General features: G+C 41.7%; 3 protein-coding genes across 6 annotated transcripts in view; 2 read left to right on the top strand and 1 right to left on the bottom strand.

Annotated features, from left to right (window-relative positions):
- Positions 1-4,261, top strand: part of LOC106579659 (GTP-binding protein Rheb) — a 39,328-nt gene extending 35,067 nt beyond the window's left edge. For both annotated transcript variants that reach the window (XM_014159794.3, XM_014159793.3), the window contains 2 exons: positions 2,224-2,305; positions 3,703-4,261. In XM_014159794.3, coding sequence (XP_014015269.1) covers positions 2,224-2,305; positions 3,703-3,795 — 175 coding nt within the window. In that variant the 3' untranslated portion in view covers positions 3,796-4,261. The remainder of the gene's footprint in view (positions 1-2,223; positions 2,306-3,702) is intronic.
- Positions 4,262-8,468: 4,207 nt separating this feature from the next.
- On the top strand, positions 8,469-11,180 carry LOC106579661 (gamma-crystallin N-B). Its single transcript, XM_014159796.3, has 4 exons — positions 8,469-8,607; positions 9,739-9,987; positions 10,336-10,481; positions 10,930-11,180. The coding sequence occupies exons 1-4, from the start codon at positions 8,587-8,589 to the stop codon at positions 11,063-11,065; spliced, it is 552 nt and encodes a 183-aa protein (XP_014015271.1). The 5' UTR covers positions 8,469-8,586; the 3' UTR covers positions 11,066-11,180.
- A 436-nt stretch (positions 11,181-11,616) lies between these two features.
- On the bottom strand, positions 11,617-17,057 carry nub1 (negative regulator of ubiquitin-like proteins 1). Of its 3 annotated transcripts, none has more exons than XM_014159694.3 (15): positions 16,904-17,057; positions 16,470-16,594; positions 16,154-16,321; positions 15,985-16,049; positions 15,795-15,859; positions 15,403-15,570; positions 15,114-15,202; positions 14,789-14,895; positions 14,337-14,523; positions 14,093-14,200; positions 13,785-13,937; positions 13,319-13,465; positions 13,028-13,114; positions 12,732-12,912; positions 11,617-12,440 (listed from the first exon to the last, which is right to left on the bottom strand). In XM_014159694.3, exons 2-15 carry the CDS (start codon positions 16,584-16,586, stop codon positions 12,271-12,273), a joined length of 1,812 nt encoding a protein of 603 aa, XP_014015169.1. In that variant the 5' UTR covers positions 16,587-16,594; positions 16,904-17,057; the 3' UTR covers positions 11,617-12,270. The 3 variants fall into 3 exon arrangements, with proteins under 3 accessions (XP_014015169.1, NP_001167273.1, XP_014015168.1); NM_001173802.1 differs by having other exon boundaries at positions 12,711-12,912; positions 16,904-16,999; XM_014159693.2 differs by lacking the exon at positions 16,904-17,057 and adding an exon at positions 16,696-16,893 and having other exon boundaries at positions 12,711-12,912.
- Between the last annotated feature and the right edge of the window lie 2,349 nt (positions 17,058-19,406).

Genomic DNA, 19,406 nt, shown 5'->3' with positions numbered 1-19,406 from the left:
TGCTAGCGACCCTCAGGAACAACTATACGGACGTATGGAAAGCAAGGTAAACAGAACTGAATGTAATGATGCAAAATGTAGGCGACAAATTTAAGGAAATGAACATTAAAGGGACAGTTATATATATGTATGTGGGTATTACTGACGGTGGCTAAAATTAAAATTCAGAATAACGGCACAATTTATTTATAGCCTACTTCGCTGTGACAAAGGGGCCCCAATACATGTCATGTTGATATGATTTTCAGTTAGCTTCCATATGTCTGACTTCACATTCATCTCCAGGGATCATAATGGAAAATCATATAAAACAATTGCCATGTGTATTTAAATTCCCCTTCTCCAAACAGATTACTAATTTACCTAGCTCTTATCAGTTTGTAATTTACAGTGCATAGAACGTGCTGTTATTTCTGTCTGAAAAAAGAAAATAGCTTTTTCCACTTGGAATCGGCAAGTTCGCTCGACCTTATTCATGGTTTCCTCGCAATGAAGGTAGTGGAATTATGAGGGAATTAAATCAAGATCAGATCACACCTCCGCCACACCTTCATTTATTTAATCTCCACCCCAAACCAATAGTGGGTGAATAGCCAGTGGCGTAGCGCAGTTTTCCAAGCATGTGCAGTATTATAGCTAATCTCATGCTATTTTACACATTTAGCCATGAGGCTGCAGTTTTTGCAGTTTTAGAGTTCAGGGTTTCTTGAAAGACGGGACAATTTCAACTTTTTTTCCCACAAATATTTGTCTTATTAACAACATTTGAAATGTATATTTTGATACACCAAAGTATCAGCTATCACACCATGTGAAGGAACAACATTATGTTACATTATTTTATTTTTTTATCATAAAGTGCAAATAACTGGATTCATGTCAACTCCGTCAGACACCATAAAAGCCATTTAGTTGTTACAATGATTGGCCAACAAGTGTTTAAAGGCCTTGATTGTTTAATTCTAACGAGATTATTCAAATATGTAATACAAATCTCTAAACGCATTTTTGTTTTGTTTTATAGCACTATTGAATGCTTCAGGGCTAATTCCGTTAGCATTTTGGACTTATTTTCTTGATTTAGAACATATATTGACATTTTTACAGCAAACATTATCCCTTTGGTCTAGCCCAGAAAATGCTTCCATTGTTTAAGCATATGTTGCAGAACAGTGTACTAACAGACAATTTATTGACTCCATCAGTGACAGAGTTGTCAACAGATAATTAAAACTCTAAAAATACAAGTTAAATACAAACATTTGTAAAATATGGTAAATTATTCATTTGAAAATTGCCAATTAAAACAACCATTTTAGACAAATCTCACGGAGTTTACCAAATCTTCGGACACATCTTTTAGGAATCACAGTTTTGAGAGAAATATTGTTTAACATTCACAGAGGGCTATAGCAAGAAACTACATTAGATAGTTATTCAGTTAATATCCATTATTGCAAGTTTAGAATTTTAAACCCTTTTTTGGAGAGTTTGAAATTGGGATCCATTGCTCCCTAGCATGACCAGCATAGATCCGACATGGAAATTAATAATATTGAAAGTATTTAGAAAATTCCCCAAAACAAATCTTATCTCTTATAAAATTGCCCTAAATGTAAAGTATGAGCTTAAATAATGCACACAAAAAAAGAAAACGAATAAAAATTGTTACATTGCCGGACAAGGATTGTCCGAATTTCCTGCAACATTTTTGCAGTTTTAAAGCTAACTTCCTGTAATTCAAAACATTTATTTCATAGCATATGAACACTTCATAAGTTATCTGCGGGGCCCCCAAAGCTTGTCGGTCCCCCCCCACCTTGCAGGGGCGTGCACTTCGCCAGTGTGAATAGCATGCTATTCTCATGCTTAAGTTCAAGGTCAGAATATGCGTAGAGAGAAAAGTGCATAAAAAGGGAATTACGTTCTATTTACATGTGCTAGACTCCAGTCGGAATTCCCCCATAGTGAAAATCTGAGATAGTTTAGGGAGAGTGACCACAGCTCAGTTTCGTCATTAGAGCCTTACCCTTCTATAATGCTCCCACTGCATTTTTAACACTTTCACATGTGGTTATACTGTAGACGGTTGCGTTACAAACAAATGGTGTTCACTTTGATATTTTGTTCCCCTCAGTACAATCAGGAACACCGTGTATAGGCTGTGCTGCTGTCACAAGCTAATTGTAGTCACTGTGATGTGTTTTTCCCCTCTCTCCTCAGTGTAATCAGTTGTGAAGAAGGCAAAGCACTGGCTGACTTGTGGAACGCAGCGTTCATGGAGTCCTCTGCAAAAGAGAACCAGGTGATGATGATGATGATGATGACTGGATATTCACTCCCAGAGCCATCAGATAGATGGAGTTTGACATCTACTGTAGTATTGTAATGGGTGCCATCTTGGCACTGAATGTTCCAAGGCAATTACAGTCTAGTTTGAATACATACAGCAAGAGTAATGTAAAGGGAGAAACATTTGGTGCCGACATGGAAGATGGTTTGCCAAAGTGTAATACCTACAGCTTTGTTCATCATTCTCAGCTCATCAAGCTCTCTTTTATCAGTTCTCTGTGGTAGGGAGGACAGAGCTAGGCAGGGGAATAGGGGGGCAGCAATGGTAGGGTAGACATTGATCAGACCCCATTTCTGTGCTATGAGTGGTGAGGACTCCAGACCAGGGTGTCGTTTTGATCTCGGTCCCCAGGAGGAGAGGCCTTTTTCTGGGGACGCTGAGGACAGCAGCCTGGGCTCCAGACAGAGGGAGAGCTTCTAATTGAATTTCTCATTCTCTACTTTGATGTACATGTTACTGGAGATGCGCGCACACACACAAACCAAACACACCTCTTCCAAGAAATGTTCCTCTGCTTTTCAGGAATAGGCCCTACTGCTGAGGAAGACAAAGGTTACCTATTGTTGCAGATAAAATGATTCTTTTGACTGATACTTCTTTAAGGCTTTTGCAGAATCTCTCCATAGTCTTTTCAAGGTTACAGTGGTTTTGTTGTAGGCACAGTGCAAATAGTGACTCGGGGTGTCCTGCTTCAGATCAATATGTATGATGACCAAAGAAGTAACCGACTGTTGTATTTGTTTTTTGAAGTTATTTAAATGATATGGCCTGAACGCATCATTCAACATAATTGTTATTTCCCCATTTTACCAAAGGAGGCATGTTAGATCCATTGGAAAGGAGATACCTAGTCCGTTGTACAACTGAATGCCTTCAACTGAAATGTGTCTTCCGCATTTAACCTAACCCCTCTGAATCAGAGAGGTGCGGAGGGAGCGCTGCCTTAATGGACATCCACATCTTCGGGGCCTGGGGAACAGTGGGTTAACTGCCTTGCTCAGGGGCAGAACAACAGATTTGTACCTTGTCAGCTCGAGGATTCGATCTAGCAACCTTTCGGTTACTAGCCCAACGCTCTAAGCACTAGGCTACCTGCTGCCACGTGTTGATGATATCAAAATAATGTTTGTATCAAATATTCCAGTGTTTTAACTTTCTTTCCCAGCAGCCACAATTCATCTGTCAATGTTTGGTTTTCTTTTAGATTTGCTGGTGTGAACTGAACACAACATTTCACCATTTACCTACTTTTTAAGCACAGAGCAGAGAAAACATCGGTCTGCACACTCCTGTTGTCTTGATATGGCATAATTTCCATCCTCTGACTTCCTGTTTCCTGTGTGAGTCAGACGGCGGTGGAGGTGTTCAAGAGGACCATCCTGGAAGCGGAGAAAATGGAGGGGGGAGCCCCCCAGGGCAGGACGTCCTGCTCCCTGATGTAACCATCCGCCCCGGGCCCTCGCACCCCGTCCCCAACCACAGCACTGGACACTGGGAAATCCCTCTACTTGAAGTGGCTAACTACCTGTTCTCCTCCCTCGAGAAACGTCTTATTTTTTTTGTGTTTTTTGGGGGGGGAAGGACAGAGGAAGACTTCGACATTAAGAGTAATTATCCATCCCAGCTTAGAGTACACTCGTCTCACCCCCCCTCCCTCCCTGACTTCCCCTTCTTCTGAGAAACCAAACGTGGTGAAATATCGAGCCTTACTTCTCATTTAAAGCCTGTAATCTCGTTGCTACCTGAACCCCACCCCCTGCCTTCCCCTTGAAAAGTTTGTATAACAACGTATTTCTTAAGTTATTATTATGGCCACTACAGTTGGCCAGCATTCATTCACTAGTATAGTGAATGTTGATTCCCTTTTTTTTTATTGTAATCATTAAATCTGCATATTGTTTCACTACAGTTTGATTTTCTGTCTGATTGTTTCTCAGAATTAGATTTTTTTGGTTTTATACAAACTATCAGAATACACATGAGAATTATATATTTTGATATTACAGTATGTGATATGATATATCTTTTCCCTAACCTGTCTTGGGATAAAGGATTTGGTATTCTACTTTCTCTTGGCTCCTCTACCTCAGAACATGTTAAAAGGCTGAGGTTGCCACCCAGGCAGGGAAACAGAATGTGTCATCACACCACTCCTCACTCTTGCCAGCTCTCAGAGCGGATCCGTGATAATTAACATTACCATGGAGAAATGGAAACCTGGTGGCTTGGATTAATATGTGCCCCCATGAGAGATCTAATCCTCATTATATTCCCCTCTAATCCAGTTGGAGTAGAGTGGAGATAGTTACTGTCATGTAGAACCAATTATAGTACGGACTTATAGCCAGTCTTTCCTCCATAGAATACATGCATTACATCTGCCTAATGATGAATTTCATCATGGAAAAACAACCCCTACCCTCTAGGCACTTGGGTAGATCTGAAAGGATGGGATCTATATTGAACAAAAATATAAACGCAACATGCAACAATTAACGATTTTACTGAATTACAGTACATATAAGGAAATCAGTCAATTGCCATAAATTAATAAGGCCCTATGGTTATCACGACTGGGAAGGGGTGCAGCCATGCCGAGCCAATCAGAATTAGTTTTTCCCCACAAAAGGGGCTTTCTTCCAGACAGAAATACTCTTCAGTTTAATCAGCTGTCTTGGTGGCTGGATCCCGCAGGTGAAGAAGCCACATGTGCAGGTCTTGGGCTGGCATGGTTATACGTGGTCTGTGGTTGTGAGGTTGGTTGGACGTAGTGCCAAATTCTCTAAAACAACATTGGAGGCGGCTTATGGTAGAGAAATGAACATCAACTTCTCTGCCAACAGCTCTGATGTACAGTTGAAGTCGGAAGTTTATATACACTTAGGTTGGAGTCATTAAAACTCATTTTTTTCAAGCACTCCACAAATTTCTTGTTAACAAACTATAGTTTTGGCAAGTCGGTTAGGACATCTACTTTGTGCATGACACAAGTCATTTTTCCAACCATTGTTTACAGACAGATTATTTCACTTATAATTCACTATCACAATTACAGTGGGTCAGAAGTTTACATACACTAAGTTGACTGTGCCTTTAAACAGCTTGGAAAATTCCAGAAAATGACATCATGGCTTTAGAAGCTTCTGATAGGCTAATTAACATCATTTGTGTCAATTGGAGGTGTACCTGTGGATGTATTTCAAGGCCTACCTTCAAACTCAGTGCCTCTTTGCTTGACATAATGGGGAAATCAGCCAAGACCTCAGAAAAAAAATGCCTGAAGGTACCAAGTTCATCTGTACAAACAATAGTACGCAAGTATAAACACCATGGGACCACGCAGCCGTCATACCGCTCAGGAAGGAGACATGTTCTGTCTCTTAGAGATGAACGTAGTTTGGTGCGAAAAGTGCAAATCAATCCCAGAACAACAGCAAAGGACCTAGTGAAGATGCTGGAGGAAACAGGTACAAAAGTATCTATATCCACAGCAAAACGAGTCCTATATTCACATAACCTGAAAGGCCGCTCAGCAAGGAAGAAGCCACTGCTCCAAAACCACCACAAAAACGCCAGACTACGGTTTGCAACTGCACATGGGGACGAAGATCGGACTTTTTGGAGAAATGTCCTCTGGTCTGATAAAACAAAAATAGAACTGTTTGGCCATAATGACCATCGTTATGTTTGGAAGAAAAAGGGGGACGCTTGCAAGCCGAAGAACACCATCCCAACCGTGAAGCCCGGGGGTGGCAGCATCATGTTGTGGGTGTGCTTTGCTGCAGGAGGGACTGGTGCACTTCACAAAATAGATGGCATCATGAGGTAGGAAAATGATGTGGATATATTGAAGCAACATCTCAAGACATCAGTCAGGAAGTTAAAGCTTGGTCGCAAATGGGTCTTCCAAATGGACAATGACCCCAAGCATACTTCCAAAGTTGTGGCAAAATGGCTTAAGGACAAAAAATTCAAGGTATTGGAGTGGCCATCACAAAGCCCTGACCTCAATCCCATAGAGAATGTGTGGGCAGAACTTAAAAAGCATGTGTGAGCAAGGAGGCCTACAAACCTGACTCAGTTACACCAGCTCTGTCAGGCAGAACGGGTCAAAATTCACCCAATTTATTGTGGGTAGCTTGTGGAAGACTACCGAAACGTTTGACCCAAGTTCAACAATTTAAAGGCAATGCTACCAAATACTAATTGAGTGTATGTAAACTTCTGACTCACTGGGAATGTGATGAAAGAAATAAAAGCTGAAATAAATCACTCTCTCTACTATTATTCTGACATTTCACATTATTAAAATAAATTGGTGATCCTAACTGACATAAGACGGGGAATTTTTACTAGGATTAAATGTCAGAAATTGTGAAAAATTGAATTTAAATGTATTTGGCTAAGGTGTATGTAAACTTCCAACTTCAACTGTACATTCCTGCAGACAGCATGACAACTGCACTCTCCCTTAACTTGAGACATCTGTGGCATTGATCATGCTGTTTATTCAACTTCTTGATATGCCACACTTGTCAGGTGGATGGATTTTCTTGGCAAATGAGAAATGCTCACTAACAGGGAAGTAAACAGATTTGTGCACAAAATTTGAGCTAAATAAGCTTTTGTAAAATTTCTGGGATCTTTTTATTTCAGCTCATGAAAAAGGGGATCAACACTTTACATGTAGCATTTATATTTTTGTTCAGTATAATATGGCAAAACATCCTAGCCTATTAGAGGGCATGGAGAAGATTCTACCATATTGGTTATACCTATCCAATTCTCCCAGGGCTGAATCTCAATAGTCTAATGTGGCTTCCTCCCAGGGCTGAGTCTCCACAGTCTAAAGTGGATATCTTCTCTCCATCTGCACTGATCTGAAAACTACAGGATAGGTCAAAGCAGTATGGCGGATGCCTTCTGGGATTTTGTTTCCTCTGTCCAGCTCTTTCACGTTAGTGCAGAAGAAAGGAGACAGCAGATGCAAATGAGCTGTTAGTTAAATCTGGTGCAACACATTTCTCAGTATACTGACACTTATGTTTTTGAACATTGTCCCTGTTCAAGTAAATGTAATGACAATGAGCGGCAGCCACTTATAGAGATGTGCTCTTAGTTTCCATGGCGTCTAATAATGACAACTGAAGTGGGAAAGGGGGTACCTAGTCGAAGTGAATGAGACCGACATTACAGGCCTGCTACCCAGGCTATGATTGAGAGGGGCTAAATTATACAAAGATAGGGTGATCTATTTAACCTATTGGCCTGAGAGAGAGAGAGAGATTCAGCATATCCAGAGGTAGAGAGACACTTAAAAGGGCTTATCGCCCTCTAATGGACTTGTTGGCGATCGATCAGCATTCAAGGGTAATAATCCAAACCACAATGCACTATCGGCAATTCAGGAGATCCATTTACCTTCTCTATGTTCTCTTACAGAGCTTCAAGCTCTCCAAGATATTGCAATATTCCAATATTGAAAAACATTATTTTATGACATTGAAGAGTCAGTATAAATCTATATTTCTCACTTGAATGTACAGAGATAGTTCTGACATTCATAAACAGTTTTATCACCAGATTTATATGCCCAGTGCGTTATTGTCATAACAGCCATATAAAACTATTACAAAGCCATAAAATCTTAATCTATTAAAATGTCCCCCACACTTCGCATACAACATCACTGCCAATTCTAGTACTTCAGGTCAGAGGTCATCTAAATAAGGTGTGAACAATGGCAGGTCATAGTAGTAGTATTGTGTGGAGAGGGCAAGGGAATACTGAGCCTTTGATGTAGCTCTACACGCTCTCTTCTCCCTCGTGGACCTATCACCTGGTTGCCATGATAACCACCCTCCCACCACACACAAACACACACACACTTCTCTCTGTCTTTCTCACTGTGCGGGCATGCCAGGCCTTTATTCAACTTGACCAGAAGAGAAGCGTAGCATGTGCAAAACGGCCTGCACAAAGCCCTGGCCAAGCAAAACCCTTTGTTGTCCTCCTGTTTAGTCTCTCTACAGCCAAAGCCCAGAATCAGCAGTGCCAACAGTTGAAGGAAAAGTGCCCACCCAGCAAAAGCCCTAAGTCCTCCATTGTGTGTCCTTTGTGTGGCAAGCCTCGCGATACTTTCCGGCACGGCCCCGGACGTATATATTGAGGTGTCCAACTTTTTTACTGTTACACTTTACTTGTGGGCCAGGTTGGACAGTATCCAGTGGAAAATGTCGCAGTATTCTGGAAAGGTAAGCTGCACCTGGGTCTTCCTGTATACACACAGCATCAGGTAGGTTATCACTGGGACATAACTGAATGGACAGCCAGGCCAGGTCCCCTTTGAAAAATAGGTATTTGGACCTCAATGGGACAACCATGTAAAGGTTAGAGAGAACTCCAGCCAATAAACATATAGGTTTGGGAGTGTATGCATTTAACAGGTAGTGTAGGTGTGATAAAATGAGTTTGGTAATTTGGAGGCAATCCCTGGTGAAAATGTGAGATTTGGAGATTGTTCTAAACAGTGCCATAATTCTGTTTGTCTTGCTGGGAGAAATGTTAAATCTGTCAATGGAGTTAAAAGATTATATCTAAAAGAGCAAGTCCTGGGAGCATTTCATGTATTTATTTGATTTAAACTATCAGTGGCCAGTATGGATAATTAGTTGGTGGCTGGCCAATAGGAATAGACATACCATAGTCTTGTATGCATACTGCTGCTAAAGCCAACTCTAGTCTTTTAATAACTATAGTTGGTTTCAGCACATAAATACAGCATGGAAACAAGACTGCATGACAAAATCTGGAAAGCTGAAGCGTTCTAGTTTCCACGATTAGAAATGAAAAGGTAACATCCAATTGAGCCGACATATGCAGCGTTTACCTTGAATGAAGTCTACTCTAAAGCGGAAACATGGCGTTTAAATTTCAATCACGCTGTAAAGCTGAACTTCCGCGATGTGGATTGAATAGACACTCCAGTGACAAAGTGTTCATCAAGCCTCTAGGCTGGGATCCAAACTCAATCGCTCTGGACCGTTTCACTACATTTGGCTAAGTGAACAATAAAATGAAATGGAACAATGGAGTTTGCATCCAAAGACTATCCCACCAGGACTTTGGTTCAAATACTTTTTGAAATCGTTCAAATACTTTAAGCGTTTGCTTAAGCCTGCCTGCAGTGGCAGCTGGGTGGGGTTTGCACTTTTGGGATTTTTCTATGGGTTGCATTGCAACAGGCAAGCTCAATCAAGCCAGTTTATAGTATAATGATATTAAATATTATTTGAACCCAGGTCTGTTGGATCCCAGGCTATCCTACCTCGACCTCCCCACCCTAACTAATGAACTGTGGTGTTAACCTCACCCACCCAACACAGATCACCTTCTACGAGGGAAAATGCTTCACCGGCAGGCAGCTGGAGGTCAGGGGCGACTGCGATAACTTCCAGGACCGAGGCTTCATGAACCGCGTCAACTCCATCCGTGTGGAGAGCGGCGCCTTCTGCTGCTTTGACCACCCCGACTTCAAGGGACAGCAGTACATCCTGGAGCACGGCGAGTACCCCGAGTTCCAGCGTTGGAACAGCCACAACGACCATATGGGCTCCTGCAAGCCCATCAAGATGGTGAGAGATGGGGTTAAGGGTTCCGGATTGTTGGGATAGGGGTTAAGGCTTAAAGGGATAGGTTAAGGTTTGAAGGGAAAGGGTTAAGGGTTAAGAATTTAAGGGACAGGGGTTAAGGGTTAAAGGGACAGGGGTTAAGGCTTAAAGGGATAGGGGTTATAGGCTAGGGGGGTGCTATTGAGGATAATGAGTGGTTACGTTATAGAGCCATTTTCTACTTTAACTCAAAGATACTTTAGATTCTTCTGGCTCATCTTCATTATAATAGTATTCCGCTGTTGAAAAGCGTGTATGAAATCCAAATGCAGACTCATGTTAACTCCTCTCCTCTTCTACTGTGTCTTGCAGCACGGTGAGCACTACAGAATGGAACTGTTCGAGGCCTGTAACTTCTCTGGCCAGTGTGTGGAGATCTGTGATGACTGCCCATTCCTGCAGAGCCGTGGCTTCAGCAAGAGCTGCATCAACTCCATCAAGGTCTACGGAGACGGAGCGTAAGTAACACACCTCTAACCACAGACTGCAATCACACACAAGTAAAACTGTGAAATCAGAGATAAACACAAACAGAGAGATACATTTACAGTGATTAAACATTTGGATCTATTTTTGTTGAGCTAAGATATCCAACCTTTTAGCATGTGTTAAGTTGGAACATAATTGTAACACATATGCCAACGATCTAGCAGGTAAAGCGTAGACACTGCTGAATTCATAAATAACTAATTCCACTATTCACAACTGTGGTCCCAACTGTTATTTTCCAGGAGTGAGTTGAATATTAAAGGGGAAGTTCATTTCTAGATTTGACGTAATATCCTGATAACATCATTAAATTACACATAGATATATTTAGGCCATTACTGCGATTCCATCTTCTCTAACAGTGTGTGAAGTGAGCAGATGTGTGACCATTTCTAACCTGTCTGTTTCCTTCTGTAGCTGGGTGATGTACGAGGAGCCTAACTTCCGCGGCCGCATGTACATCGTGGAGAGAGGAGACTACTGCAGTCACAACGAGTGGCAGGCCGAGGACCCCAACATCCAGTCCATCCGTAGGGTGGTCAACTACTTCTAAACCTCTTCCCCTGTCCCGCCCCAGACCCCGCATGGACTGTGACTTTCACCATTCTAGAAATGTACAATAAAAAAATACATTTAAAAAACATAATACCAAATGTATTTTTATCGAACACTTGCCGTGTTATGTTTCTGTGAGATACGTGTGAGTGTACGAGGGTCTATATAGAGCAGTGGTTTTCAACCTGGGTACTAGGACCTCAGGGGGTACTTGGGAAGACTCATTAAGAATATAGGCTTAACGATTGATTGCACATGAGGGGGTACTTCGAGAGCAAAACATCTGGGGTAAAGTACCCCAAAAAGGTTATGATTAGATAGCACAGGAGGTTGGTGGCACCTTAATTGGGGAGGAAGGACTCGTGGTAATGACTCAGTGGAATGGTATCAAACGTGTTTGATGCCATTCCATTTGCCCCGTTCAAGACATTATGAGCCATCAGCAGCCTCCACTGGTAGTTACATACTGTATAGAGCACAGGCATAGGAAAAATACATGTTCATACTATCACTCATTCACAACTGTGAATAATGAGGCACAAATACATATTCATCGCAAAGGAGTATTTATTGTATCTAATAACAGGTTCTTAAATTAAATGCAAATGACTTTGAAACAAAAGGCAACCTGAACTATATGGCACTAAGACCAGTCATGTATTGTCATATTGGTAATCAAACTCCATGAAAACCACAACTGAAATAAAAACTGAATTTAACCAACTTAATTTCTTGATTAAATTACTTAAAGGGATCTCGAATACTAAAACAGAGCACGAAGACAAATGTATTTCAGTTGGAGAAACATTTTGTACACAAATCCCTTTACGATACAATTATAAGCCTCACATTCTAAACAGGGTTGAAATCTCAAATATTAACCTTCAAATAATCCAAGTGGTGAGAATGGGGAGAACCCAGTCCCCTCTAGAGCATAAACCAGTCAGCAGATTAACTTTCTGATTTCCTTTTTTGATTGATGTTAGCTCACTTCCTTACAAATTATTTCCAATCTGTTTCACATGTTTAAATGACAATTAACACTTTAGTACAAAAAACAGAATGTAAAAATGTTGATGTATCGCTATGGGGGAAAAAAACAATAACAAACCTAATTTGGGGTCTAAAAACACCGAAATCAAACACCCTTGTTTTAGGACGTGGTGGAAGTGCTTTAAAAATGGCCGCCGGCTGGGCGGCGCTTTAGCTGGAGGGGGTACAGTTCCTGTGGAGGTAGGACTTCATCTGAGCTATGACCTCGCTCTCCTCCTCCAGGGTCAGGTCCAGGTAGTCTTCTTCATGTCGGGGGATGTCCTCCAGCACCTCATTCACCAGGTCTACGTCCATAGGGTCCTCCCCTTGGCTCCCAGAGCCTGGACACACCAATGGACAAGTGTCATGTTCATTAGGACTCTCCTTTGGGGATTTGGGTATAAATGGCATCCTGGTGCCTTAAGTATCAGCAGCATATTGAATGCCTCTTTCTCACATAGACCCCTCAACAGTGGAACACTAGCCAGTGTATGTGACAATAAAACAGATTTTTTAAAATTACTTATTCAATAAGACCTGTATTGTTCTATTAACGGAGTAATGAGAGCGTGCATCCGTCTGTTCATCTGCATGCTTCTCTGTGTACGTACGTGTGTGAATGTGAGTCCTACCTGCGGACTCAGAGGAGGTGCTGGGCTCCTCGGACAGTGAGGAGGGGGGAGAGGGGGAGAGCAGCTCTGGGGGCAGGACCCCCTGGTTGTCCAGCAGCAGCTGGGTGGCCCCTTGCACGTCTCCCCCCGTCAGCCTCAGTGCAGCTTCGGCAGCCTCCGGCTCAAAGCCCAGGTATAACAGCTATGCAGAGGGAAGGATAAGGTACCATACTAAACTGATAAACATACCTTTTATACTGAAATAGTGACGAGAGCGAGTGAGTGAGCGAGAGCTCGAAAGAGGTAGGGGATGTTACCTGCTCAACCTTGGATTGATCTATGGGGAGCTCTGTGTTGTGGTTGGTTACAGCAGCAGACTCAGCCTGGGTGGACTCTAGAAGAATCTAGGGGGAAACAAGCAAACAAGGATCAAGTAATACAAAAAAAATACATATTAGCAAAGTATGCTAGCCTGCACCTACACTCTTCTGCTAGCTAATGTTGCTTCATGGCTCTGGTTATGGGAACATGTGATGGTTGGCATATCCTCTTTCATGGCGTATTGAGAAACAATGTGTGTTTTTGCAGTAGCGGCGACTGCCTCTCACCCCATAGGCTCTGTCCATGTCCCCATCTGCCTGATGGAGGGCCCGGGCAGCGTCTCTCTTGGAGTAACCCAGCTCTCGGAGGGTGGCCAAGCCCTCCATACGCCTCCTCCTCCTCTCCCTCTCCTGCTGTTTCATCTCCTCCCTCTCCTGACAGGGACAGACAAAACCATAGAATTACACTCAATATGGCCACCGCTCCACCCATCATGGGACACTGACTTGAATAGTTCTAGTAAGTGTATTTCTATTATTATAACAGTCCTGATAACTTAGTTGCTATTAGGAAATGTTTCGTATCATCTGCAACTACATCAAGTGAGAGCGCTGGTCCCTTTTTTCCACCACTGAGTGCCGGCCCCACTTTCCCTACTATGGGACTTATTTAATTCATAGAAATATAATAACTAGAATGGACATTACCATTCAAGTCAACATTGCGTCATTCTATTGCTCAGGGGGGACCCACCTGTCTCCTGTGGGTGATGTGCAGCGCGGCCTCGTCTACGTTGCCGTGGCAGGCCCTCAGGCCTAGACGGGCCTCCTGCTCAGAGAAACCCAGACCCATCAGCCCTGTCATCTTCCCTGGGTCCAGACACAGACGCCCATACAGGTCCTCCACCTATAACACAGCAGGAGTAAGAGGTAGAATCAGTAATATGACATTATATTATAGTGAGGTGCCTCCCTGCTTATAGAAATGTTGTTGTTAATGTCTGAAGACAAGACAATCTGGAAGCAGGACTCCAGATTGTACAGCCAGATGATGTACTGTACCCGCATTAGCTTCTGTGTGGCCTGGTGTTCGTTACCATCCAGGTACGCCAGTAAGCTCTGTAGGAGGTACAGCCTGAGGAACAGCACCTCCTCTCGTCCTGTGTTTCCCTGAAAACCAAATTAAATTAATAAAATGTACTATATTACAACTTTTATGAAATTCAGATCGACAAAGGTGCCTAGTGGGTAGGGGCTAGCCGTTGTTTGTTAACAGAGCCATAGACCAGTGATGGTGGTTCATCACCTTGATCTGCATGAGCCTCTGCTGCTGCTCTCCGTAGCACTTGAGGAAGCAGTCCTCGGCTCTCTGCAGCCTCTGCTTGCCGTCGTCCAGGCAGGACAGGGCCTCCAGGGCTCTGTAGCACCACACGATGTCCAGCTGCAGTACTGCATAGTTGTCCACCGTGCTCAGGAGCAAGGAGCCACATGTACTGTGGAGAGATACACAAAATATATATCTTACATCAGTCTTAATAAAATCTAATGGATCGGAGGAACTGTACAATTGTATTAGAGGTGAAACAGAACGTGTAGTAGAAGTCGTACACATTCAAAGTCAAATGAAATGATAACACCATAAAATGATCTAACATTTTTAATCAGACATTGACGGTTTTAACCAAAAGTTAAATGTGTGTTTTGACCAATATCTGCTTCGACAAAGGATTTCTGTGATTGTAGCAGAAGGTGTTTTACCCAAACTGGTCGTCAGCTTGCAGCAGGTGGCACAGAGCAGCGTCGTACTGTTTCCTCTTCATCAGAGCGCGGCCTTTCTCGTGGAACCCCATGGCTAGAATCAAAGCCTGAGGACAACAATCACACAGCATTAGAAATAGTCAAGAGTTTGTGTGGTGTGGAGTCACAATCAGTGGAGGTTAAATTCACACAGAACACATGGCAAGAATCATAGTTACCATTCAAGCCACACGTTGTGTGAGCTTGCTGTCCACTTGTACTGCTTATCATGGCAGTTATGAATATAATATTGCTCATATGTTCATGAGTCCTTTGTCTAGACTACCTTTTTCTCTCTGTGAGGTATTTTCAGAGGGTTCCCCTTCTGATCAGCAATCTCTAGGAATGGAGTTGTAGCTGGGTCATCGGTGCCATCTACAATGACAACCAAACCACAGAACCACCATAAAACAACACTCCTGTAGCGTTGTGATTGAGGTTAAATGCAGTATGAGGGTCTTACTGAGAGGATCTGGATGCCTAAAATGACAACCAAGCCAAAGAACAAGCATGAAGTAATATTCCTGTAGCGTTGTGATAATTGTGATTGTGTTTAAAAGCAGTGTCTCACTAACCTCTCTCGGAGAGGATCTGGAAGCCCTTGTGGGTTCTCTGGAGACTCTGGTCCTGGGTTTTCTTCTTCTCCTCCTCCTCCACCATCTGTTTCTTCCTCTCAGGCTCGCTCACCCGCAGAACCATAATCTTACTGTTGTTCTTCACGTCCTGTTCATCCAGACGCTTCTCTGTGAAGAGAAACCGTTTCAATGCTTGCAAAGTTGAGAGAAAAAAATAAGAAACCTGCAGTGCTCTTGCTAGTATCACTGCTCTTTATTATAAACTTTACGTATCGGACTTAAGGCCTTCGTCAGAGCTTTTGCATGCAAAGCTGAAATTACCAAACATAATGAGAGTTCATATGCATTGATTAGAGGGAGGGTTGTGGCAACTAGGCCTAAATGGAACTTACCAGGAGTCAGTGTCTTCCCATTCAAAATTAACTTGATGTATTTGAGTCCATATTGTTCAGCAATCCTATACAAATGTAGGAAGAAAGTAGCACTGTATAGCTTTGTGCCATTAGACATAATAGGCCTAATAAGACACTTCACCCACTGATTACGTAAAAGATTGACATTGTGATGGCCATTTTCACTTACCTAGCCATGATATCTTGTGCAAGGACATCCAGTTTAGTCTCTAAATAGTTCTTCTTCTTGACATCCTAAAGCAATCAGGTAAAAATCTGGAATTACTTGTTTATTTTCTGTAGGGTGTGTCAGGGAAAACACACCCACCAACCCTCAAACTCAAAACACACACACAAACCTTTTTCCCGTCTTTAGGCAGAAGAAGTTCCAACGTGGCCACAAATGTCTCTCTATAGGTCTTATTCCCCATTCCTCTCTTTACTGCTTGGGATCTGATGCTCTCCAAGGCACTTGCCACTTCAGACACAGAGAAGCACACAATGGCTGCATAGTTCACTGCAAGCTGCTGTAATGACAACAGTGATAAAGACAGACACACAGACAGGCATAGTTAAAAACTATCACACAAATCTGACTCATAGTCAGGTGACAGACCAACCAGCTGAATGTACATCAACACAGTTAGAATGGCTATAACTTCTAGCTAATGTTACCTGCAGAGGTTGCTGTCCTGCCTGGTTGTATTCTGTGGTGTAAGGTGGGTTCCAGAGCTGAATCTTATCTTGTTTTAAAAGATTTACCAGCTTTGCCTGAATATGCATCTCAGCCATTCTCAAAACTGTGAAAGAAATATGGTAGGAAAAGTGCAAGTGAACAGCTAGCCCGCAAACAATAGGGGAATTCCGCAGGATGAAAAAGTACGAAAATGTATGTACTCACTACTGTAAGTCGCTCTGTATAAGAGCGTCTGCTAAATAACTAAAATGTAAAATGGATGAGTAGAACTAACTAGCTACAGTAGGTAGAGCCAACATTATTGTATGCTAACTACGCAGTCGCAAACAACAACAACAGCTGCGACGCGGTCCCTAGCGCACGCAGGATAAATACGACACATTCGTTGTTTCAGGTTTATTTAAAGATTTACCAAATTAATGATTCAGTCACGTTGGAAGTGTTAACCTTGTCGCCGTATTATTTTGATAGGAACGTGTTGAAACGAGGTTTTTAATGTTATTCTTCTCTTTCACTTCCGTACTAAGGTAAGTCACGAGGTCCAATTTGTCTTCGCTCCCTACTCGGTGGCAAAGCACATAACTTCTAGAATGTACACCACAAGTATGTCCAATGATTTAAAATATGTAGGTTATTCATTTACATTTTTGGTTGAATTTCATTCCACCTGTTATTACCCTTAATGCAGTGGTGTAAAGTACCTAAGTAAAAATACTTTAAAGTACTACATAAGTCGTTTTTTGGGGTATCTGTAATTTACTTTACTGTTTATATTTTTGACACATTTTACATTTACTTCACTACATTCCTAAAGGAAATAATGTACTTTTTATGCCATATGTTTTCCCTGACAACCAAAATTTTGAATGCTTAGCAGGACAGGAAAATGGTCCAATTCACAGACTTATCAATAGAACATCCCTGGTCATCCCTACTGCCTCTGATCTGGCGGACTCACTAAACACACATTTATTTATTTTTATTTAACCTTTATTTATCTAGGCAAGTCAGTTAAGAACAAATTCTTATTTAGAATGACGGCCTACCAAAAGGCAGAAGGCCTCTTTTTGGCGCAGGGATAAAATATATATATATATATTTATGACAAAACACACAACTGTCAATAAGAGTGTCCATGATTGAGTCTTTGAATGAAGAGATTGAGATAAAACTGTCCAGTTTCAGTGTTTGTTGCAGCTCGTTTCAGTCGCTAGCTGCAGCGAACTGAAAAGACGAGTGACCCAGGGATGTGTGTGCTTTGGGGACCTTTAACAGAATGTGACTGGCAAAATGGGTGTTGTATGTGGAGGATGAGTTCTACAGTAGATATCTCAGATAGGGGGGAGTGAAGCCTAAGATGGTTTTAAAAATAAGCATCAACCAGTGGGTCTTGCAATGGGTATACAGTATGACCAGTTTACAGAGGTGCAGTATAGAGTGCAGTGATGTGTCCTATAAGGAGCCTTGGTGGCAAATCTGATGGCACATGCTACGTTTGTAAATTATGTCTGAGTGTTGGAGTGTTCCCCTGGCGATCTGTACATTTTTATGTTTGATTTTTGATTTAACCTTTATTTAACTAGGTAAGTCAGTTAGAAACAAATTCTTATTTACAATGACGGCCAAATGATGTCTGAGTGTCAGGGGTGTAAAAATACTTTAGAGTACTACTTAAGTAGTTTTTTGGGCTATCTGTACTTTACTTTACTATTCATATTTTTGACTACTTTTACTTTTACTTCACTACATTCATTAAGAAAATATTGTACTTTTTACTCCATACCTTTTCCTTAACACCCAAAAGTACTCATTACATTTTGATTGCTTAGCAGGACAGGAAAATGGTCCAATTCAGTTATCAACCAAACATCCCCGGTCATCCTTACTGCCTCTGATCTGGCAGACTCACTAAACACACATGCTTTGTTTGTAAATGATGTCCGAGTGTTGGGGTGTGCCCCTGGCTTTCCGTACATTTAAAAAAAAAAATGCAATCTGGTTTGCTTAATAAGGAATTTGAAATTATTTATACTTTTGATACTTAAGAATATTTCAAACCAAATACTTTTATACTTTTACTCAAGTAGTATTTTACTGGGTGACTTACTTTTACTTGAGTCATTTTCTATAAAGGTGTCTTTACTTTTACTCAAGTATGACAGTTGGATACTTTTTCCACCACTGCTGAGTGTTGGAATGTTCCCCTGGTTATCTGTAAATTATGTCTGAGAGTTGGAGTGTTCCCCAGGCTATCTGCATGTCCCCAGTGAAAGTTGCACCCATGGTTTGGGTTTAGATTAGGAGATGGCTCGGTCCTCATTTTATGATGCTACCAACACGATTGGAGTTTAGCCTACAACAAAATGCAGAGAGAGACTGACACAAATGACAACACAGAATAGTAGAAGCAAAGGAAAGAACATCAAAAGAATGGTACCTTTTTAAAATGACTCAGACAAAGAGTTTTGATGGGATGTTTTAATATTCAATATGCATGTAAAAGTAGCATACTGTACAAAGATATTTAATCACTGCATCATCACACTGTCTGCACATTCCATCTGGATTGCTGGGATTAATCTTACTGTATGACAATAATAGGCTATGCACACCAGAGAATAATCAGCCATTTTCCACTCATTTGTTCAGTGGCACACAGTCCTGCAGACTCACTGGGGGAAATATATTCCCTTCTCAAACAAACACATTTAGGCTCCAATGAGATGAAACTCAAACGTTAACATAGAGGTCTAAAACAGGGTAAGGCACAGCAATACATGACATTATTAACATGTAAATGGCTGCATAGCAAATGTCCTTATAGCAACTCAACAATATTGTTTTTAATGCAGAAACATAGAACACATATTGTACTATAGCAGACTCCCTCTCTTATCAGAATGATGTGTACATCC

Source organism: Salmo salar, chromosome 19, assembly GCF_965601325.2.
Source record: "Salmo salar chromosome 19, fSalSal1, whole genome shotgun sequence".
In the NCBI taxonomy this organism is placed as follows: Eukaryota; Metazoa; Chordata; class Actinopteri; order Salmoniformes; family Salmonidae; genus Salmo; species Salmo salar.
This window is presented reverse-complemented; position numbering and strand designations above follow the sequence as displayed.